The 24093-nt window shown below is 42.7% G+C and overlaps 1 protein-coding gene across 1 annotated transcript; it reads left to right on the top strand.

Annotated features, from left to right (window-relative positions):
• Window positions 1–1501: 1501 nt before the first annotated feature.
• LOC148342144 (uncharacterized) lies at window positions 1502–24093 on the top strand. Its single transcript, XM_088288079.1, has 3 exons — window positions 1502–1581; window positions 1747–1871; window positions 22533–24093. Exons 1-3 carry the CDS (start codon window positions 1502–1504, stop codon window positions 23828–23830), a joined length of 1503 nt encoding a protein of 500 aa, XP_088144205.1. The 3' UTR covers window positions 23831–24093.

The raw sequence follows: 24093 nt of genomic DNA, 5'->3' as shown, positions 1-24093 counted from the left end.
AGGTAATGGTCCGTATGCTGTCAAAACTGTGCTCGGCTGGGTGGTTAATGGCCCACTGGATGGGAATAGTAGGATGGAAGCTTCTGTCGTATCTGTGAATAGAATTGGTGTCAGCAGGCTGGAGGAGCTGCTAATGAACCAGTATAATCATGATTTCTGCGAGAAGCACATGGAAAGCCAGGAAATGTCAAGAGAAGACCAGCAGTCTCTCAATATAATGGAAACATCTGCCAAGTTACAGGATGGAAAGTATACTATAAACTTACCTTTCAAGAAGAAAGATGTCTTCTTGCCAAACAATTTTGCTGTGGCCCAACAACGGTTACAAGAACAAGTACCTGATGATCAAAGAGACCTTGATTCAGGAAGAGTTTGGTATATTCCCCATCATGGTGTCCATCATCCCAGAAAGGGAACACTGCGTGTCGTGTCTGACTACGGTGCCACGTTTAAAGGCTTGTCCCTGAATACGGAGCTGCTGCAAGGGTCCCTTCTCACAAGCACGTTGATGGGCGTCCTCATGAGGTTTAGACAACAGCCAACAGCCTTCATGGGAGACATTCAAGCTATGTTCCATCAAGTCCGTGTGCCAGAGGAGGATCGGGACTTTCTACGTTTTTTGTGGTGGCCTAATGGAGACACAACACAACAACCAGTCCCTTACAGAATGATGGTGCATTTATTTGGAGCCATCTCATCACCAAGTTGCGCAGCTTATGCTCTGAGAAGAACGGCTCAAGACAATCAGTCTAAGTGCCTACCGGTTGTTATAGAAGCTGTTCAACAGAACTTTTATGTTGATGATTGTATGAAGAGCACAGCCACTGTCACAAAAGCTATCCAGCTGATACAGGGCCTCATTGCTCTCTGTCAACAAGGAGGCTTTGCTTTGGAAAAGTGGATTAGCAACAGTCGTGTTGTTTTGCAAGCCATCTCTGAAGAATGGAGAGTCAAAGAGCTGAAGATGTTGGATTTGGACAATGACAAGCTTCCAGTAGAAAGAGCGCTTGGTCTTCAGTGGTGTGTGGAGACGGATGCTTTCGTCTTTGGATCGGAAATAAAGCATCGGGCTCTGACCAGACGTGGGATGCTATCAGTCAACAGTTCTGTTTACGACCCATTGGGTTTCCTGGCGCCAGTGACCCTTCAGGCCAAAATAATGCAACAGGAGCTGTGTAGAAGGGGCTGCAGTTGGGATGATCCTTTGCCACAAGACATTTTAAAGCGATGGAGAAGGTGGTTGGAGGACTTGGGCCAGCTAGCTACATTTAAAGTTGACCGGTGTATTAGACCAGCTGGGTTTGGAGCTGTAAAGCAGGCACAATTACATCATTTTTCTGACGCCAGCGAAGGAGGCTATGGAACTGTCACAGATGTGCGTTTAGTGAGCGACGAAAACCAAGTTCACGTATCCTTTCTCCTTGGCAAGGGTAGAGTAACACCCTTAAAGGTTGTGACTATTCCCCGACTTGAACTGTCTGCAGCTGTTCTCGTTGTGAAGATGGATGCTATGATCAAGGCTGAGCTTGGAATGCACCTTAATAGGTCTGTGTTTTGGACCGATAGCACATCCGTGCTGAAGTATGTTTGCAATGAAGATCGGCGATTTTATACAGTTGTTGCAAATCGAGTTGCCGTAATACGAGACTTGTCTGAGCCTGCACAATGGAGAGATGTTGGTACAAGGGAGAATCCAGCTGATTATGTGTCGCGAGGTCTGAGTGTTTCTGACTTTTTGAAAAGCAGAAGATGGCTGGAAGGACCAGAATACCTGTGGAGGGAAGAGGATCAGTGGCCACAGACACTGCTGGATGTCTCTTTGGACGTGGAAGATAAAGAAGTCAGGAAGGAGGCAGCAGCTCATGCTGTCAGTGTGTGCACTCCTGTACCAACAGATCAGCTGATCCTATTCTTCTCAGATTGGAGAAGGCTAAAAAGAGCAGCGTCTGGGTATTCAAAGTTGAAATCATGGTTGAAGGAAAAGTGCAAGGGGAACAAGCAGCTGCTTCCCTCAAGAAATGTCACCGTGTTATGTAATAAGCCCATCAGAAAGCCACAAAGACACATTTTAGCATTAAAAGATTTACAAGATGCTGACATTTCCATCATCCGTTACTGTCAGCATCAGAGGTTTAAGTTGGAAATAGAAGCTCTTGCAAAGGGTTCGAGTGTGAGCCGCCATAGCCCTATCTGTAAATTGGACCCTACCTTAGATGATGGGCTGCTAAGAGTTGGAGGTAGGCTAGGCAAAGGTGCAATGCCAGAGGAGGCCAAGCATCCAGTCATCCTTGGTAAAGGTCTGCATATTTCTAGCCAATTTGGATCAGGCAGCGATAACAGGACATCTTGCGCAAGTTGGAGTTAATTGGACTTTTAACCCACCTCCGTGCTCCCACTTTGGCGGCGTTTGAGAGAGGATGATTTGTTCAGTGAGAAGGGTCCTAAACTCTGTTTTACGTCAACAAACCTTGGATGATGATGGACTGGCAACAGTGTTATGTGAGGCAGAAGCTATCTTGAATGATAGACCAATCACCAAGCTGTCAGATGACCCCAATGACTTGGAACCACTCACGCCCAATCATATTCTCCTGTTACGAGGGAAGCCGTCAATTTCGCCTGGTGTCTTTTCGGCTGAGGACCAGTATGGGAAAAGGAGGCGGAAGCAAATCCAATTCCTTGCTGATTTATTTTGGAAGAGATGGGTTCGTGAGTACTTGCGATTGCTTCAACAAAGACAGAAATGGAATGACAAGAAAAGGAACCTGGCTGTCGGAGACATTGTGACCATTATGGATCCATCTGCTCCACGGGGATCCTGGCTTCTAGGGAGAGTCTTGGAAGTTTATGCAGATGCACTTGGGTTAGTGAGATCCGTAAAATTGAGAACAAAATCCAATATAGTTGAAAGACCAATTTCCAAATTATGCTTAGTCTGTGAGACCTAATTTATTTAAAATGTTCGGGCGGGGGGGAATATATTTTAGGAATTGCCATGTTTGTGAACCATGTCAATTAGGGGCCGGTGTGTAGACGCCAAATAGGGGTCAAATGTGTGTGTGTATTACTTTTGTTGAGCACTGTGTGGCGCTCTGACTGATTATATAAAAGGGAAGAGGAAGAAGGTATGCCCAGGTACGGACTTAAAGGGCATACAGGTTTTTGACCGCTTGGGCGGAGCGTGTGCAACTTTATGGTGTTTTAGATTGATTTTAATATTGACGATTGATAAATAAACCTAACCTTTTAACAAGATACTCATGGACTCTTTGGTGAATAACATCGCAAAGCAATCACAGGTAGCAAAGCCGCCAGCGCGTCAAGCCAAGCCAATCTAAGCAAACAGACAGTCAATACCTCACTAGCCTACTAGTATACTGGCTAGTATAGCGGCTATGTTTTACAAAGATACACCAGGACATATGGATTCAACAGCCTTAACGGGGGATGCTGTTAACAAAGGTTTGATACGCCGATCGGAATTTGTGACGGGTTCCCGACCATTCACCGTGATAGGACCTCTACACACCGACATATTCGAGACATCTTCTCAATAACGTGGATCTACGAGTGAAACTAATCAAAGCCAACGACCAATTTTGTTTTATGAGTCCTCCCGATATGAACTATCATCTGAAAATCATGGGCGCATCCCTCTTTGTGAAAAGAGTCGCCGTCTCACCGGCCATCTCTATCGGTCATGCTGCGGCGCTCAACAAAGAAAATGCTTTATGCCCGTTATCAAGAATTAATGTGAAAACTTATTCTATCCTCCAACATTCCAGAACATGTCAGCAAGACAACCTTTTCCTCGGCCGTACATCTCGTTATGTGGTGTTAGGGCTTGTCAACCACAACGCCTTTGTGGGCAGAAAAGATTTGAATCCATTTAATTTTGCTCATCATCATTTGGAATATTTAGCGCTATGTCAAGAAGGGAGACAGATTCCAGCCAAAGCCTGCCAACCCCAATTTAATGCGGGAAACGCGGTTCGAGAGCTTCATAACTTGTTTACAGCGACAGGAAGACATTTGAAAGATTTACCTCTTTGCATCAACAGGGAGGACTTTTCAGGCGGATACGCGCTCTATGTTTTTAACTTAAACCCCAACGATGATTCCGGAGCTCTTGCACCCGTCTCCAACGGGAGTTTGAGGTTAGAGATGAGATTCAGAGTCCCACTCCCACACACAACCACCCTTATTGTGTACGCCTGCTACGATTCCATCTTGGAAATTAATTCAAAACGACAAGTCTTAGTGGATTATTACTGATGAACGGGAGAGAGCTGGAGAAACTCATGAAACGTCTACGAGGGCGTTTATTTGGAGGCGTTTACGCTTCGGATGAAATAAATTCGCTGCAACCTACCCCACCAATCTTCTACATCGTCAACACACATCCTCGCAACCTACCTGGAGAGCATTGGCTAGCTCTAACGCTGGAAAAAGATGGAACGAGTACTTTTTTTTATGCTTTTGGAATTCCCCCGGAATTTCAATATTATCCGCAAACCATAAACTCATTTTTGAAAAAACATTCCCGACGTATTTTGTACCATAACAGACGGCTACAACACGAACTGTCAATCACCTTTGGTCAACATTGCGTCTATTATTTAAGAGGTTGCGGGTTGAGTTATCAGGATGTGCTAGCATGCTACAAGGATGATGTGTTACATAACGACGCCATAGTGTCTACTTTTGTTAAACATTATCAAACGTGTGTAGAAAAGCCATGTATCGGACAGGCGCCGTGTTCTTTTCACAAATTTAAAACATGTCATTGTCTGTAATGATTTCAAAAATGTTTTTTATTGAATAAAACATGTAAAAACATAAACATTTCCGATTTTTCATTGACACTTGAGGGGGTATAACCCAACCACTTTACAGAAGCAGGTCTTCTTTTTCTACTCATCTTCTTCCTAATGGCTGTCCTCTTCTCGATATCACCATCATCAGAGTTTAACGACCCTCTGAGTTTCAATCTTCTGAATTCATCGCAGGCGTGGGGGTTGACGATGGTGGTTTCAGGAATATTGAGTTCGTATAGAGTGTGCAGAAACTCCTTCCAGCCACTGGGTGTTTGAGTCGCGATGTTTTTGCCCGTCACAGTAATCTGTCTGAGTAAATCGGTCATATGAGATCCTTTTATCGGTTTATCTTGATACATAAATTCGTGACGAGGGGTCCAACTTCTATGGGCGTCCTCGAGTTTTCTCAAAACATAGTTGTCGTTTTTCCGATAACGAGTCGGAACGTTTTGCAGGATATCGAACCAGGACTCAGTTTCATCCCCCACCTTTTTGTCTTGCACTTCGACAACCGAGCTCTTTGAAGAGTTCAAAACTTCTGGTGTTAGCGGTAGGGTCATTGCCAGGGGTCGTTCTTCCTTTTCTCCTTGTTTGAGAAGAGTTAAATAACGGTGCAGTTAAGACTGATACTTTGTTATTTTTTCATGCTGGGTTAACGATCGATCTTCTAAATTGGCTTTCATCTTCACATCCAAAGCCTGTTCAGCCGTTTGTCTGATGGTAGGTTCGGGTTTTTTCAGTCGTTCCAGTTGTTGAGGCGATAGAAGAAACATCTTCTGGGTTGCTTTAAACTCATGATGGTTAATTTTTGTTGATTAATCCTTCTAAAAGATTACCTAGGAGGGGTACAACAGTCCCCAGCAGAGGAAGAATAAATCCACCCCTTTGAGTCAAAGCGGCGCGTTTTTTCTTCAGGCTCGTTTTTTTATGGGCCAATAGTCTAATAATTTTCTTTTGTTTTTCTAATTTCTTAAACTGTGCAGGTGAAAGGGGTATATGACCTTTCAACAGATTGAAAGCAATTTCGCACAATACCTTGATCAAAGAGGCCGGACCCTTGGTCAGTATGTCTTTACGCTTCTTGGTCGAGGCTTTAAACAGGGTCTTGAGGAGCGGAGCGTTTGTTTTTAAAAGCTTAGACATGTTAGCCTTTGGGGATGTAGACGGTAGGCCACTGATCCGGAAGTACACCCGTTGTTCTGGACATGAAGGATTTAAATCCACCAATAAATACCCATGAGCGTCTTTGGTAGCATCTTCAAAACTTTCTAAAAAGTATCTTTTCTTCGCAGGGAAAATCTGATTCGCCAAAATACTGGTATGGAATTTATCCAGAGGATTTTTGAACTGACTCCAGTCGCCATCAAGTTGCCAACTCCTGACATACCAAAACTTTTGAGAGAAACTGAGACTATTCACGCTTCTCTTTCTTGTTCTTTTTATAGTTCAACTTCTAGTTCAGTTTTTCACCTTTTCACACTGCGTAATGGAGGCCAGTTGAGCAAGTGGAACAAGTGATTTTATTGATGATTGTGGAAGGCAACGATTTCATAAGCACTGTTTCTTCTCACACCTTTTCCATTAAATACGATTAAAAAGACAACTGAAAAGCATAATGTTAAAAAATGTTATTCCAGGCAAAGGCAATTATTTTTATTTACATGTTTGATGTAAACACCAAAACAAATCATCATCACTCAGACACAATGGTTATTCTGGTACTGATCACATTGGCTTAATGTCAATAAAAAAGCTTTGCAAAATTCAATATATCATATTTTATTCAAAATCAAAATTTACATCTTACCTCAAAGAGTCGGTTCTTTCATTTTTTTTTCTTTTTTTAATCTTCAAGGATTCTCACCAGCACAATTGTGTCTTTCAGCATGCTGTTTAGTGGAGAATTTTTTAGCACAAACGCTGCAACTGAATGGCTTGTCTCCACTGTGTGTTCTTGTGTGGCGTCGTAAATACGACTTTTGAGAGAACCTCTTGGCACAAACTGAGCAGGAAAAAGGGTTTTCTCCACTGTGCGTTCTTTTGTGGATTGTTAAATCAAGCTTTTGAGAGAAGCTTTTGCCACAAACTGAGCAGGAAAAAGGTTTTTCACCACTGTGCTTTCTTGTGTGACTTGTTAAATTTGATTTTCGAGAAAAGCTTTTACCACAAACCAAGCAGGAAAATGGTTTTTCTCCAGTGTGTGTTCTTGTGTGCCTTGTTAAATGAGACTTTCGAGAGCAACTCTTGCCACAAACTGAGCAGGAAAAAGGGTTTTCTCCACTGTGTGTTCTTGTGTGGATTGTTAAATCAAACTTTTGAGAGAAGCTTTTACCACAAACCAAGCAGGAAAATGGTTTTTCTCCCGTGTGTGTTCTTGTGTGAATTATTAAATGAGACTTATGAGAGCAACTCTTGCCACAAACTGAGCAGGAAAAAGGGTTTTCTCCACTGTGTGTTCTTGTGTGGATTGTTAAATCAAACCTTTGAGAGAAGCTTTTGCCACAAACTGAGCAGGAAAAAGGTTTTTCACCACTGTGCTTTCTTGTGTGACTTGTTAAATTTGATTTTTGAGAAAAGCTTTTACCACAAACCAAGCAGGAAAATGGTTTTTCTCCAGTGTGTGTTCTTGTGTGCCTTGTTAACGTTGCGTTTTTTGAGAAGCTTTTGCCACAAACCGAGCAGGAAAAAGGGTTTTCACCACTGTGTGTTCTTGTGTGGCTTGTTAAATTTGCCTTATGAGAGAAGCATTTTCCACAAACCGAGCAGGAAAAATGTTTTTCTCCACTGTGCGTTCTTGTGTGCCTTACGAAATGAGACTTTCGAGAGAAGCTTTTGCCACAAACCGAGCAGGAAAAGGGTTTTTCTCCACTGTGTGTTCTTGTGTGGATTGTTAAATGAAACTTTCGAGAGAAGCTTTTGCCACAAACCGAGCAGGAAAAGGGTTTTTCTCCACTGTGTGTTCTTGTGTGGATTGTTAAATGAGACTTTCGAGAGAAGCATTTCCCACAAACTGAACAAGAAAAAGGTTTTTCACCACTGTGTGTTTTTCTGTGTCCTTTTAAAGACCGCTTTGAAGTTAATGAGTCAGTGTGACATGCCCTTTCACCTTTGGCTTGCCCATCATCATCATCATCATCATCATTAGCATCATCATCATTGTCATGAGCGTCTGATGTGTCCTCATTATGTGCTTGTGATGGCCCCCAGGGGTCTTCATCACCTTCTGTTGTCACGTGATGACTTGAGCTGCTGCTTGTAGGCTCCGCCCCTCTGATGTCCTCACTCTCATCCTTGTTTTCAACTTCTGTCTTTATAGGGACAACGTTCAGTGGTGACTTGTTGATCTCCTCCTCCTCCTCCTCCTCCTCCTTTTTGATGTGAGTCAAGTCTGGCTCATCTTTCACAGAACGGAGATCGTTTTCACTGACATCTGTAGGACACAGAAAGACAAACACACATTTGGTTTGGTCAAGTCAAACCTCATGCGGCGACTTTGTCTTATATTGTTTCTACCATGCTACCTTGACTTGTGCCTGCCGCATACGGAGCAATGCGTGCGACCCCAACTTGGACCGGACCATGGGGGCGTTTCACAAAATTACGTCCCTGTTAAATGTGCCTTTTGAGAGAAGCATTTGCCACAAACTGAGCATGAAAAGGGTTTTTCCCCACTGTGTGTTCTTGTGTGCATTACAAAATGAGACTTTTGAGTGAAGCATTTACCGCAAACTGAGCAGGAAAAAGGTTTTTTTCCACTGTGTGTTTTTGTGTGGATTTGTAAATGTGACTTTTCAGAGAAGCATTTTCCACAAACTGAGCAAGAAAACGGTTTTTCTCCACTGTGCGTTCTTGTGTGCCTGACTAAATCAGACTTTCGAGAGAAGCATTTGCCACAAACTGAGCATGAAAAGGGTTTTTCCCCACTGTGTGTTCTTGTGTGGATTTGTAAATGTGACTTTTCAGATCAGCATTTTCCACAAACTGAGCATAAAAAAGGTTTTTCTCCACTGTGTGTTCTTGTGTGCCATTTTAAAGACGACTTTGAAGTTGATGATTTCCCACACTGAGAACATACCCAACTGTCAGTGTGACATGCCCTTTCACCTTTGGCTTGCCCATCATCATCATCATCATCATCATTAGAATCATTGTCATGAGCATCTGATGATGTGTCCTCACTATGTGCTTGTGATGGCCCCCAGTGGTTTGCATCACCTTCTGTTGTCATGTGATGAATAGAGCTGTGGCTTGGAGGCTCCGCCCCTCTGTTGTCCTCACGCTCACCCTTGTTTTCATCTTCACTCTTTATAGGGAAAACGTTCAGTGGTGACTTGTTGATCTCCTCCTCCTCCTCCTCCTTTTTGATGTGAGTCAAGTCTGGCTCCTCTTTCACAGAACGGAGATCATTTTGTCTGACGTCTGCAGGACACAAAAAGACAAATTTGGTTTGGTCAAGTCAAAGATCAGGCTGCAACTTTGTCTGATATTGTTTCTACCGTGCTACCTTGACTTGATTTTCACAAAATTACGTCCTACGATGTAAACCTCCCTTTCCTAGCAGCACAACAGTGATAAACGAGCATTTAAAAAGAAAGCACGTTGCGGCTGATGCCCGATTTCATTCCTGACATAGTCACAGATGTTTCTGGAAGCGAGCTGAAGTTAGCACACACAGGCTATTGTGTGCGTCTGATGGAACACCTGTTGTGGGACCCTAACATATTGATGGGGGCCACTGGGGGCTGTTGGTGGAAAAGGGCATTGTGACGTTCTCCCTTTTTAAGCCCATAGTAAGCCAAAGATGCAGATGCATTTCTTGCAGCATGCGCTTGTTCACTGATGAGATCCGTGCAACCTTGGATGGATGCATTCAATGTATTTTAAATGTTTGGATGGGGTGAAACTACGCACACGTGCACAAAACAGTGCAGAGCCACCGGAGGTTCATTGAACGAGCCAGTAAAAATTTCATGAATAATACGTAATACGTACTTGATTTTTAAAAGAAAAATGAATCCTATGTGCTTTATCCACTAAAATTCATCAACCGCCATTGATCTTTTTGCCGCAATGTGCACAGTTTTGAGAGTCAGGTCGAATCATTCCATAAGGAATTGCTTGAACAAGATATGTCAGAGTTTTTGTCAAAAACGAGACAAGCATGCACAAATGAATCACCCAGCCAAGATTGTCTTTGTCACTTGCGAGGAGCAGTCCACCAAAGAGAAAAGCTTTCCCGCTCCTGTGCGGCGTTTTATTGAAGCAATTTATATATGCCAACCCATAAAGAATGGAAAAACATGAACACTTTGACTTCATCAGACCCGTCCACACGCTTCCTGTTGTTCGAACGGTTTCAGCTTACAAGACATGTTTGGGTCACACTTCTGTTCAATGCGAGCTAAACGGTTTCCTGTCGAACACGGTTCAAGACGTGCATCGGTTTTTGTGGCTTCCGCTCAACTGCCAGCATAGACACAACTCTTTTACCACTGAACTCACGTTTTCCTGTTTAAGAGGTCCATGTTTTTGTGACCTTCTATTAACCCGTAAGCATAGTTTTGAAACATGATGACATGACAAACTTAATTTCTTTCACGATAATATAAAAACTTTCGCAGATATAGCAAAAACAAATTGGACAAGCTGTGGAGCAGAGCACAACATCAGTCAGACCCCGGGTCCACAACCCCTCTGGCAGAGACGCAAACTGATTTTGCTTCAGAGTGACCCATTCACTGTCTACCAAAGTGTCGAGAAATTCGGAAAATGTTTCATAACAGAGGAATTTGTAATGGGTGCTGAAACACCACACCCTGCTAGTGACGGAGTATTCGACATCAAAAATTAACCCTGCCAACCGTCTTCACCAATGGGCCTAAATCTTGAGTATGATGATGCGCACCGATAGTTAATGTGATTTGTGGCTCAGCGATCATAGACAATTCATACCGTTTCCTCTGCTCTGGGGCAAGGCACAAATGCGAGGCAGCACCGGTAGACATCACAAATACATAATCCTAATGCAAGACGCACTTCTGACCCTCGAAATTGGGTGAATGCATCCTGACTAACCAAATCATCATAACTGAGTGTTCAATGCAAAGGACCAATTGGTGGTTTGAAGGGGTGGAGGCGGCTTCACTGGGCAAACCAGAGCAGGAACAGGACGGACCACCCGCAGGAGGATGGAGACCCTGGTCTCAGAGCTGCCCAGTCGACTGGAACGGAGGACAACATAAGCTTCCCCCGCCGGAAGCGCACAGTCATATTCAGTCCCTTCTGGAAATTCAGTCCCACTCGAATTCCAGTGTTTGTTTCACAGGTGTGGGTTCGGTCCATGGCAGTGACTCGGCCAATCTCAAGAGTCCCACAAACGTGACAGTGTTGTTGCTCATTGGGATATGCAGAAGGAGCTTGCAAAGCGTGGAATATCTTGTTCCACCATCTAAAACTGTTGTCCATCAAACGTCATCGGAATGCTAAGACTTGGCGGTCCTTGAATGCTGAGGCTCCGCGGGCACCCCTATCGTGGAATGTGGTCCCAATCGGGTTGAGGCGTCAAGTGTGCGTTTGGAAGCCATAGAAGCGTTGTCGGAGGAGGGGGTAGCGATGGCGCCCCCGTGCTAGAGGAGCTCTTTGTGACAGGCATGGCGCTGGACCACAGGATGGCACATTTCAGGAAGTGGCTCGGTTTGGACCGCTCATCACCCAGTGACCCCACAGCAAGAGCACGTCCCACTCACAACCCATGTCTATAACCACCCCTACTTCTGTTACGTGACCTTGTTGACTGGCCGGTGCGGACAACAAGCCTGCTGTGGCGCTGCGTCACCAGAACCTGGCCCAGGAGCAGCGGAAACGGTAAGAGCAGACGCAATGGGAGCTGCATGCGTCGGCTGCTGCATGAGCTGCTTCCGCCCCGTTTTATATAATTTTTTCCCCCCCATATTCTTTTTTTCTTTTCCCGGTGAATTAGCACTCTTGGCCCCCTGAACCCGCAAGTGTAACAATTCTTTTTCTCCATCCAATACAATATTTTCTTTCATCGATGCAAAAACGGGGGTTCTACTCATTCTGATTAGCAGTTTCTCATTGACGGACTGTTTCGCATGATGTCAGTAACTGGGAGGCGCACGTCCTCGAGGACGGCCACCCGGCACAGCTGTGTGGTGGTGACACTATTGGACGGGTCACTGGCGGAAGCTTCAATCCATTCGCGTCTCGCCCCGTCTCCCACAAGAGCTCACCAACTTAATCCCTCATCATATCTTACAAATGCCAATGCCAATTGGTTTTGTCTTCTGTTTATGATTCATATTCAATCCCCATGAACATCTCAACTATAATTTAGCTATTCTTTTTTAACTAACTAATATAACCCCGTTTTCCTCAACCAATGAGTCAGTATTCTTTGAAGTGGAATATCCGCAGACTAAAAATTTGTAATTTAATTTAAATCAATTTACTGTAAATCAAAAGTCCCCTCATAACATGATAATTCATGACATTCCTGTCATTTCCATCTCAAAATGTCGTTCCATTAATTGAATTACCGTAGTACATCGGTCGCAAAACTGAAGTATGGAACATTAGATGGGGTTTTTTTTGTTTTGCATGACCTTTAACCTTGCATGTTCTGTTTCAACAAAATTGCATCTCTTTTCAGTATCCCTGTTTCATGAGTTGCTGCCGGGGGCAAAAAGGAGGAGTTCAGAGAGGAATTTCACCCTCAGGGGTAATCCCAAACTTTTGTTTCCAGGACATTGTAACACTCTGGGCTGGTTTATTGTTCTTCTTATTGCAATTTTACTGCATTCAGTCTTCCTCGAGACTGAATACGTTCGAGTGTTTGCCAAATAGTTAATCCTAGTTTCTCACTTTAGCTTTGCACAGTCAAGATATGAACTTTTTCAACTGCACAATCACTTCATTGAGGTCTAATTATCAATTGTTTACCATAGTCAGACTTTTGTCGTCAAAGAGACCTGTTCCTTAACCATATGTTAACATTTTCATCACTAAGGGCTCTGCTTGCATTCTTCCTGCTGGGCCCAATCTTCAACTCTTTCACCTCTGCATGATCATTGTTGACATGTCCTATTAAAAATCCTTACATGCAAAAAAACAATTATGAGAACAAAATACTGCACCTATCTCCCCCCTTTGACACATGCACCACATGTCAACACAAATAACAATAAAAACAAACGAAGCAGCAACCCCCCTAATTAGGCCGAACTTCCACGTACTTTCATCTCATCTCTTCACAAACCCCTGCGTACATCCTGAGCCAATACAGGGCGGACCACAGCCAGGTTTTTGATTTTGCGTGGCCTTGACCAGAACACGATTAATCACAGGGTACGTATCTGAACAGCGGAGTTGAACCGGCCCAGACTTAATGCATTACAATTGCTACGTAGCAGCGAAACCGTCGGGCCCTCCACACAACGATACGCCTCGATCCTTACTGTGTTCCATGCCACAAAGTGCCCAATACGATACGTGGAAGCGCGCTTCTCTTCATTATTTCTATTTTCAGCTCATAATTTTCCTGCTAAAATTTACACCCTGGCCAGGGTCTGTGCTCAAACTGAACTTATTCACAACTATGTTGTCTAGAGCTATAGTTTTACACTTCTTAGTTCTCATCTCTTTAACCACTAGACCTTTCTTTTCTTTATCTTCTGCACATTTCTCCCGCGCTAGTCCCCATTTACTTAGTTCCTATCATCATTTTTTTTTTCCATTTATTTATTTATTTTTTTATACTTTTTCTAATGTTCTTTCATAGTGCGGTTACTTTGACATCTTTTAAAGTCTTAATCATTATAGAGGCCTCTTGTTTAAACAATAATTGAAACTAACACAGGGACATTTTCCATGACCAATCAGCCAGCAGACCCACACGCACAAGCTTTCTTTAACGACCCCAAAAGCCCCGACCGCTTGGACACACGCGCACAACACCCATTGTGAGTAAAAGCATCTCACCGAAAGTTCAGCCGGCCGGCTGTTGAACGCCTGCGCCCCAGCACCCTGAAACCCTCAATGGAGCAAGAATCCTGTTTGTGACGCCAAAAATGTGGTATATTTTGTTGTTGATGTGTGGGTCTGGCTCAGCTTCCCTCCGGACAGGTCGCCGAGCATGGCAGAATTGGTGATGGAAAAAAATTCTCTGACACAGCCATTTTGGTTCGAAAGAGATTTTATTCTCGTCCCATGCTGATGTCAAAAGAAGTCTCCCCAAAAAGAAAAAAGGGAAAGGTGTACCCTTCTCTCCGACGTTCCCTTCTTATTGGGCAGGGGTCTCAAACTAAATTTACCTGGGGGCCACTAGAGGCAGACTCTGGGTGAGGCTGGGCCGCATCAGGTTTTCCGCAAGAAAAAAAAAAAAAAAAATCTAATCTTCTCAAATGTCTTTATTTTTATTTTTTAACACAAAATAGGATTTAAAAATAAATAAGCAATTAATAAGAAAATAAATAAGAAATTAATAAGAAAATTAATCCGTAATAAATAATAATAATGAGTGAAATGTCTGTCTTCACAGTTCTTTAATCTTCTTCTGAACATGAATTGTCATGAACATGAGTGGAACATTGAACATGAACTGATCTTCTGAACATGGCTTCTCATGCCTACATCTTGCTGCTAGAGACCTGGCAGCGCTTCCTTTTGCATAGCTGAGCCACGAACAAAAGTAAATAATAAAAACTCAGTTTATATTTCGATAAAGTTTTCAACCAGCCTGCTCACTAAATAAAAACCGGAAGTAATTTTCAGACGCCACAAAATCCGAACATTCATCAATCAAACCCCTACTAAAACATCGAAAAAAAAATTACAATCCTACCCTCGTTTTAAAGCTGAAGATGTGGTAGGTTCGTTCAGCTCCGCACAAAACACTGTAAAGTGCCAGTCATATCAAATTCGCGGGCCGCACGAACATTAAACTTTCATAATAAGGCGGGGGCCGCAAACTAACATCGCGCGGGCCGCAAATGGCCCGCGAGTTTGAGACCCCTGTTATAGGGAATGGCCACACCTGACATGAATATTGAAGGATTGTATTATGATTGCTGGCATTATTTTAAACACTTACGGGACAGAAGGTCAATTATTTAATTTAGCAGGTTCATATTTACTGAATATGTTAAACATTGATTAAACAAAAAGCATTTCTCAAATGAAAGTAGAAGTACAGTGCATCGATAAGATTGACTGGGATTGTAGTCATGGTGTTCACTGATGCATTCATATGCTAAATTTATGACTTAGTTTAAATGTAAGACCTCAAAATTGCACACAGAGTATTTTCATGACCCACACTCTCATTCAGAACAGATTCAGTCTGCTCAGGTTAAACTGATGACAAACCAGATAGCACTTCATGGACAAATACGACTAAACACATTCTCCACATAGGCCATAGAAGATACAAACATATCAAGTTGGACCGGGGAGGACGTCACAGGGACGCTATCAAGAACACCAAAAACATAACAATTTCATCTGTGAAAACATACACCACACAATCTGTACACTGACGAGATTACAGGGGAATGAGAGACGGAGAGACTGCCGCCTGCCTGAGAAGGTCAGCCTTGGACGTGGAATGTGGACCGGGCCGGGGGAAGGAGCAAGGACGACCGATTCAACCTACATGACCCTTGACATAGAAAACCTCCTAGAAAATGTGAGGCTGGGCTGAGATCAGCGCGCCATTTTTCGATTGTGCTCGTCCGAGTACAGTTTCTCGTCAGATTGAGAAAAAGCCGCCCAGATATCTGTCTTTGTACTATTTCCTGAACTCCAGAAATCGAAGAAACTAAAATATCGCAACTGTAATCAGTTGTTGTTGAGTCTTTATTTGACCCTATTCTTCTTGAGTACAAAAAACGAACACGCATTGGAGTAAGTTTGGCTTTGAAGATTCATTTACTAAATGTTTCTCATTTTCTCGGTGGCTCAACTCCAACAGTGGATATAAAAATACACTACATCTGTCAGCATAGTTTTGAGACTTGACAAACTTAATTTCTTTCACAACGTATAAAAACTGGAATATGTAAAATGTTAAATAATCAGTTCAAATTTTAAACTGGGAAAAAAAACACGGAGTTTACCCCCCACTAATGGTTATTCTTTGGCATCCATTTTCTGCACTGATTTCATTTGGCATAAACAAATGTTCAGCAAACCGGCAAGTAAAAGGCAATATTTAAAAATAAAGCGGCAATAACCTTGAACGCATTTCCCCAAACAACTTAATGTTGTGATGCATATTTTTGACGATAGAAAGTCGTTCTTTACAGAGCAAATGAGAGTAAGACGTGTACAAACCTGCTTTGTGTAGCACAACACGAGGCTGCTTGCAACCTTCGCCCAGAAGTTGAAGATGTTGCTCGTTCTCTTCTTTTATTCCACAAAGTTCCTCTTTGTACTTGGGTGTCGTTCTTTCACACATTTTCAAACGCCAATCTCAACAAATCCGCACTTGATCTCTGCTTGGCGATAACTCGTGAGCTTCTCTTTGTTCGACGAGACGAATGAAAGATGGCGTCGTTTTTTCAGAGTCGCACTGAAAGGATATCCTCCGAGAAAATGGCAGTCTGTTCCGCACGAAAACGGATGAACAGGACACACCCCGCTGTGATTTGATTGGCTGCTGGCTTTGTGGAGCACTGTCACCAACTCACCGACAGATGTCACCATTTGCGATGCAAATCATCGTTATCTTCTTCTAAACATTGGAAAAACGTACGATTTGAACCGTATGCACATGAAGAAACATTTTAGTTCCCAAATATGAACTTGAGAGATGTATTGAATTTTACTTTTGTTGCTGGTTTTGTTTTCACATCTGACACCATGTTGTTGGTTGGATAGTATTCCAAATCTATTTCCCTGTTATTAACAGTTGACATGATAAAGTGATACTTTATGTCAACATATTTGCCTTTTTACAGGGTTTTTCACCAGGTTGTGATGTGATTGCGAATTTTAAATTAAAATATGTCACTCTTTTATTACTTAACTGTTATTGTGTTTGAAAATGATTTCGGTATTTATTTAAAGTACTGTAATATTTCATTATTCGTTTCAGTATTTATTAAACTACAATAATTCACTATTAATTTCAAGATTCATTGATCTGTTTTAGGAATAATTTAGTATTCAATGTTTAATAGTTACAGTATTTACTTTTTAAATTTTTGTTTCACCATTTTGTTCAATCTTAATCTTATGGAAAATTATTTTGCAAGCACCAACACAAGGTTTTATAAGATAACGATAAAGATGTCCTTTAATAGTCACACAATGGGGAAATTTGCAGTGTTACAGCAGCAAAGATATAGATCACACCGAGGCGGCGGTGCAATGTGGCCGTTAATGTATAACATTAGCAGCAGACATTCAGAAAAAGCAAACCTATGCGAATATACACAGTATATACGTAAACACACAAATCCCCATGTGTATATACACACTTACATCCCACAACATTTACAAGTGTAAGGAAACACTCCGAATGTCTGTCTATGGTACAGAGGGAAAATTAATAAAGTGCTGCAATGATAAAAAATACTGCTGTCATAACCCGTGTCGGTCATGTCAGTGTTTATGTTATTATTTTCTTCACCTTCCTGCCATGTGCTCATTCTGTTTATTTAGTCAGCTGAGTGGGGCGTTCCCTCCAGCACTCGTTCCCCACCAGCCACGCACCTGTTCCCCGTTACCCTCACACACCTGATGCCCATCTGCTCCCCTAATTACTGGACTATATGAACACCTCACTCCAACAACTCATAGGTGGTGCATTGCTCCGTTACGGACTGTCACGATCGCTCTCTGATCTCGCCCCCGCTCTCGCCCCCGCTCTCGCCCCCGCTCTCGCCCCCGCTCTCGCCCCCGCTCTCGCCCCCGCTCTCGCCCCCGCTCTCGCCCCCGCTCTCGCCCCCGCTCTCGCCCCCGCTCTCGCCCCCGCTCTCGCCCCCGCTCTCGCCCCCACTCTCGCCCCCACTCTCGCCCCCACTCTCGCCCCCACTCTCGCCCCCACTCTCGCCCCCACTCTCGCCCCCACTCTCGCCCCCACTCTCGCCCCCTAGCATTTGTCCCTGTCCTTGCTCCTCACTCTTGTGATCCAGTTAGCCACGTTAAGTTCGCCTTTCTTATTTTGCACCCTGCCCCGTTGTCTGTCATTATTTTGGTCCCCTAATAAATTGCTTAAGTTACACCTTCTCCAGCTTCCTCGCGTTCTGGGTCCACCTCCTCCTTGCCGACCGGCGACCCTGACAACTGCAATGATAAGACGACTGCAATGGTAAATGAAGGATTGTATTTTGATTGCTGGCATTATTTTAAACACTTACAGGACAGAAGGTCAATTATTTAATTTAGCAGGTTCATATTTACGGAATATGTTAAATATTGATGAAACAAAAAGCATTTATCAAATGGAACTAGAAGCACGGGTCACAAGAATAACTGGGATTGTAGTCCTGATGTTTTCTGATTTATTATATTTTTCTCATATGCTAAATGTATAGTACTTAGTTTAAATGTGTGAACTTTATTGAAATTCTCAGTAGTGAGAACAAATTTGCGCACGGAGCATTTCCATGAGCTGCCCTCACATTCACAGCACTTCATGGACAAATACGACAAAGTACATTCTCCACATTGGCTGTAGAGATGCAAACATACCAAATTGGGCACTGGAGGACTCACACAGACGCTATAAAAAAAACACATTCCGAAAGACAGAACAATTGGAGATCAGAGCACATGCACATATACGCATGCATACACACAGACACACACTTAGACCTGCACATACACGTATACCTGCATATACATGTGCACATACACACGCACACATGCACACCGACAAGATTCCAGAGCAATGCCAGCTGGAGAGACGGAGAGACTGCCCGCCGGAGAAGGCCAGCCTTGGCGTGCCAGTCTTGGGGACCAGACGGGAATCAACTATCCAGACGATGACTAACCTGGGGAGGACCTTCCCTTGGATGTGGACCCGTGCCGTGAGAGGGGGCGAGGACGACCGATTCAACCTACATTACCCATGACATAAAAAAAACTCCTTTGAAAACTGAAGCTGGGCTGAAAGATGGGGCGCGTTTTTCGACTGTGCTCGCCCGAGTGCAGTTTCTCGTGAGATAAAGAAAAAGCCGCCCAGATGTCTTTGTACTATTTCCTGAACTCCAGAAATTGAAGAAACTAAATATCCAAACTCTAATCAGTTGTTGAGTCTTTATTTGACCCTTTTCTTCTTGAGTACAAAAAACGAACACGTACTGGCGTAAGTTTGGCTTTTAAAGGTTGATTTACGAACTACTTCTCATTTCCACGGTGACTCAACTCCAACAAAGCTAAAGCTGTTGCTTGATGTTATTCATATAGAATTTTTATTTTAAATCCCCCTAGCTCTTTTTGTCTTTTCTATATTATGTACGTATTAATAACTGTTTGTTAATGTTAATAAAGTTTTTGACAAAAAACGTATTCGTAAATATTTATCATGTCACTGATGGTGGAGTGGTACACTCGCCTGAGTTGTGTGCAGGCAGCGTGGGTTCAGTTCCCACTCAGTGACGGTGTCTATGTCTGCCCTGTGACTGGCTGGCGACCAGTTCAGGGTGTAGTGCGCCTTTCGCCCGAAGTCAGCTGGAATTGGCTCCAGTACCCTCCCGCGACCCTGTTCAGGATAAGCCGTGTGGATAATGACATGACATGACAAATATTTGTCATCTCATCAATATTTGCACAACAGAGTACTGAGTTTCGAGATCCTCACTATAATAGTTCTCAAAATTATATTTCTTATCAATTTAGGTTAGTTAAGGGATATTTTATTGACAATCTAATATCAATCTACAAAGACAGAAAAACAATTGGTGGTGGGGGGGCGCGAATCTTTTTCTTCTTGGAAGGGGCGGGCGTGAAATAATTGAGAGGCAATGCGAGTATATGCCGACATTATATTCATACAATCTTGCAGCACGAGTGAACCACAGCATTGTTGCAAGTTCGGTCGGAGAAACGTAACCTTCCCACTGCTGTTCCAGCAGCGGCTTCTCGGGGCATAGGCGGAAGTGACGCGAGAGATGACGCGCTACTGTGGCGTTAATTTAGATATTTTGTTAATTTTTTTTATCAACCGAATTAAAATTTTATATAAAATATATATTAAAATAGAACAGCCAGGTGTAAAAAAAAACCCACTGAGGCAAAGAAATATATTTGGAAAATACGCGCTTAAAGCATGACGTCATAAGCAAGCGCGCAGCTTCCGAAGGACCTCGACCACGTCCACCGACCCGTCCACTCCGAAATAAAAACACCAACCGCTAAATTCTTCTGATTTAGTGTGGAACTGACTGTAAATTTCTCATAGGATGTCCAGTGCTACTCTAAAGGACTACGACATAATTCATTAAGTCTTTGTGTCCCGATAACCTCATCTTCGCGCGTTGATGCTTTTCGGCGTAGTTAGCTTAGCTTGTTAGCTAGCTAGCCGCTAACGAAAAGAGGCACATGACTCATCGCCTAGCAGAGATCAAGTGCGCATTTTTTGGAATTATCATTTGAAAATGTGTGAAAGAACAACACCCAAGAACAAAGAGGAACTTTGTGGAATAAAAGAAGAGAACGAGCAACATCTTCAACTGCTGGACGAAGTTTGCAACCAGCCTCGTGTTGTGCCACTCAAAGCAGGTTTGTAGACGTCTTACTCTCATTTGCTTTTTAAAGAACGACTTTCTATCGTTAAAAATGTGCATCACAACATTAAGTTGTTTGGGGAAATCGTTCAAGGTTCTTGCCGTTTTATCTTTAAATATTGCCTTTTACTTGCAGGTCTGCTGAGCAATTGTTTATGTCAAATGAAATCAGTGCAGAAAATATATGCCAAAGAATAACCAATAGTGGGGGGTGAACTCCATGTTTTTCCCAGTATAAAATTTACATTTAAAATAACAAAACATTTTCTGGTTTTTATATTTTGTTCAAGCAATTCCTTACGGAAGCAATTCCGCCTGACTCTAAAAATGTGCACACTGCCGCAAAAACGTCAATGGCGGTTGATCAATTTTAGTGAATAAAACACAAAATATTAAGTTTTTTTTTTTAAATCAAGTACGTATTGGTCTTTTTCATTTATGAACTTTGTACTGGCTTGGTCGGGTGAGAGTCAATGAACCTCGTGTGGCCCTGCACTGTTTTGTGCACGTGTGCGTAGTTTCACCCCATCCAAACATTTAAAATACATTGAATGCATCCATCCAAGGTTGCACGGTTCTCATCAGTGAACAAGCGCATGCTGCAAGGAATGCATCTGCATCTTTGTCTTACGATGGTCTCAAAAAGGCTGAACGTCACAACCCCCTTTTCTACCTACAAGTCCAGGAACATTTAGTTCCTGGTAATAAAGTTCCTGTGGCCCAGGTGGTTTGCATCACTCCCACAACTCATAGTTCCTGGTAATTTATCCAAATGACAATCATGATGTATCAGTGGGAGGTCTTGTGTTACTTTGTTACTCATTACTGACACCCTATGGCTGTTAAGCATCATTGCAATTCCAAAATGATTCAGTGAACTCTTAAAATATTATGGTGTATCTTAGTTGAATACATATTCCAGAAACGTCTGTGACTATGTCAGGAATGAAATCGGGCACCAGCCGCAACGTGCTTCCTTTTTAAATGCTCGTTTATCACGGTTGTGCTGCTAAAGGGAGGTTTACACCGTAGGACGTAATTTTGTGAAATGCCCCCATGGTCCGGTCCAAGTTGGGGTCCACGCATTGCTCCGTATGCGGCAGGCACAAGTCAAGGTAGCACGGTAGAAACAATATAAGACAAAGTCGCCGCATGAGGTTTGATCTGAATTTACACCAACTGACTGGTACAAGATCGAAGGCTCATCTTCGGATATGCTGCCATGGATATTACGGCCCTGGATAAGGACCCACTCCACTGAAGTCATCTTCCTGCAGCGCTTCATTCAATTGACTCTTATATTATCTCATCTATCATTGCATAGCATCATTGTATGTGTCAAATGTTGCCCAGTTGGCATCCATTGCAGCCTGGTCATCCTGGAAGGGGGATTCCCCCATCTGTGGTCCCTTCTCAAGGTTTCTCACTTTTCCCCTAATGAGGTTTTGTGAGTTTTTCCTTGCCCTTCTGGGGGTTAAGATCGGGGATGTCGATTGTGGCTATGTAAAGCCCTTTGAGACTGTCTGTGATTAAGGGCTATACAAATAAAATTGACTTGACTTGACTTGACTTGACCAAACCAAATGATGTGTGTTTGTCTTTTTGTGTCCTGCAGACGTCAGTGAAAACGATCTCCGTTCTGTGAAAGAGGAGCCAGACTTGACTCACATCAAAAAGGAGGAGGAGGAGGAGGAGATCAACAAGTCACCAGTGAACGTTGACCCTATAAAGACTGAAGATGAAAACAAGGATGAGTGTGAGGACAACAGAGGGGCGGAGCCTACAAGCAGCAGTTCAAGTCATCTCGTGACAACAGAAGTTGATGAAGACCACTGGGGACCATCACAAGTACATAATGAGGACACATTATCACACGCTCATGATGATGATGATGATGATGATGGGCAAGCCAAAGGTGAAAGGGCATGTCACACTGACTCATTCACTTCAAAGCTGTCTTTAAAAGGGCACAGAAAAACACACAGTGGTGAAAAACCTTTTTCCTGCTCGGTATGTGGCAAAAGCTTCTCTCGAAAGTCTCATTTAGTAAGGCACACAAGAACGCACAGTGGAGAAAAACCTTTTTCTTGCTCAGTTTGTGGCAAAAGCTTCCATCAAAATTCAAGTTTAACATACCACACAAGAATACACAGTGGAGAAAAACCTTTTTCCTGCTCAGTTTGTGGCAAGAGTTTCTCTCGAAAGTTTCATTTAACAATCCACACAAGAACACACAGTGATGAAAAATCTTTTTCCTGCTCAGTTTGTGGAAAATGCTTCTCTCTAAAGGCAAATTTAACAGAACACGCAAGAACACACACTGGAGAAAAACCTTTTTCTTGCTCAGTTTGTGGCAAAAGCTTTTCTTTAAAGTCAAATTTAAAAACACATATACGATTACACACTGGAGAAAAACCTTTTTCATGCTCAGTTTGTGGCAAGAGTTTCTCTCAAAATTCAAGTTTAACATACCACACAAGAATACACAGTGGAGAAAAATCTTTTTCCTGCTCAGTTTGTGGCAAGAGTTTCTCTCGAAGGTCTCATTTAATAATTCACACAAGAACACACAGTGGTGAAAAATCTTTTTCCTGCTCAGTTTGTGGAAAATGCTTCTCTCAAAAGGAAGGTTTAACAAGCCACACAAGAACACACACTGGAGAAAAACCATTTTCCTGCTTGGTTTGTGGTAAAAGCTTTTCTCTAAAATCAAGTTTAACATACCACACAAGAATACACAGTGGAGAAAACCCTTTTTCCTGCTCAGTTTGTGGCAAGAGTTGCTCTCGAAAGTCTCATTTAACAAGCCACACAAGAACACACACTGGAGAAAAACCATTTTCCTGCTTGGTTTGTGGTAAAAGCTTTTCTCTAAAATCAAATTTGACAAGTCACACAAGAAAGCACAGTGGTGAAATACCTTTTTCCTGCTCAGTTTGTGCCAAGAGGTTCTCTCAAAAGTCGCATTTACGAAGCCACACAAGAACGCACAGTGGAGAAAAACCTTTTTCCTGCTCAGTTTGTGCCAAGAGGTTCTCTCGAAAGTCGCATTTACGAAGCCACACAAGAACACACAGTGGAGAAAAACCTTTTTCCTGCTCAGTTTGTGCCAAGAGGTTCTCTCGAAAGTCGCATTTACGAAGCCACACAAGAACGCACAGTGGAGACAAGCCATTGAGTTGCAGCGTTTGTGCTAAAAAATTCTTCACTAAACAGGGTGCTGAGAGTCACAATTGTGCTGGTGAGAAAAGCAGCGATCCTTGAAGCTTAAAAAAAAGAAAACAAAAAACTGAAGGAACTGACTCTGAGTGGTAAGATGTAATTGTGATTTTGAATAAAATATGAAAAATTTAATTTTGCAAAGCTCTTTTATTGACATTAAGCCAATGGGATCAGAGCCAGAATTATCAATGTGTTTGTGTGATGATGATCTTTTTTTTGTGATTTTACATCAAGATGTAAATGAAATTAATTGCCTTTGCCTGGAATAACATTTGTTAACGTTATGCTTTTCAGTTGTCTTTTTA

The sequence above is a fragment of the Idiotropiscis lumnitzeri genome, chromosome 2, assembly GCF_059441095.1.
Source record: "Idiotropiscis lumnitzeri isolate Australia: NSW breed Sydney's pygmy pipehorse chromosome 2, RoL_Ilum_1.0, whole genome shotgun sequence".
NCBI lineage: Eukaryota > Metazoa > Chordata > Actinopteri > Syngnathiformes > Syngnathidae > Idiotropiscis > Idiotropiscis lumnitzeri.
The sequence above is the reverse complement of the archived record's forward strand: the minus strand, read 5'-3'. Positions and strand labels throughout refer to the sequence as shown.

Coding starts and splice junctions, on each gene's coding strand:
- LOC148342144 (XM_088288079.1), top strand. CDS start 1,502: ATGGATGCTATGATCAAGGCTGAGCTTGGAATGCACCTTAATAGGTCT. Junction 1,582..1,746: donor GATAGCACATCCGTGCTGAA/GTATGTTTGCAA, acceptor TTTGAAAAGCAG/AAGATGGCTGGAAGGACCAG. Junction 1,872..22,532: donor GGCAGCAGCTCATGCTGTCA/GTGTGTGCACTC, acceptor TGTCTTTAAAAG/GGCACAGAAAAACACACAGT.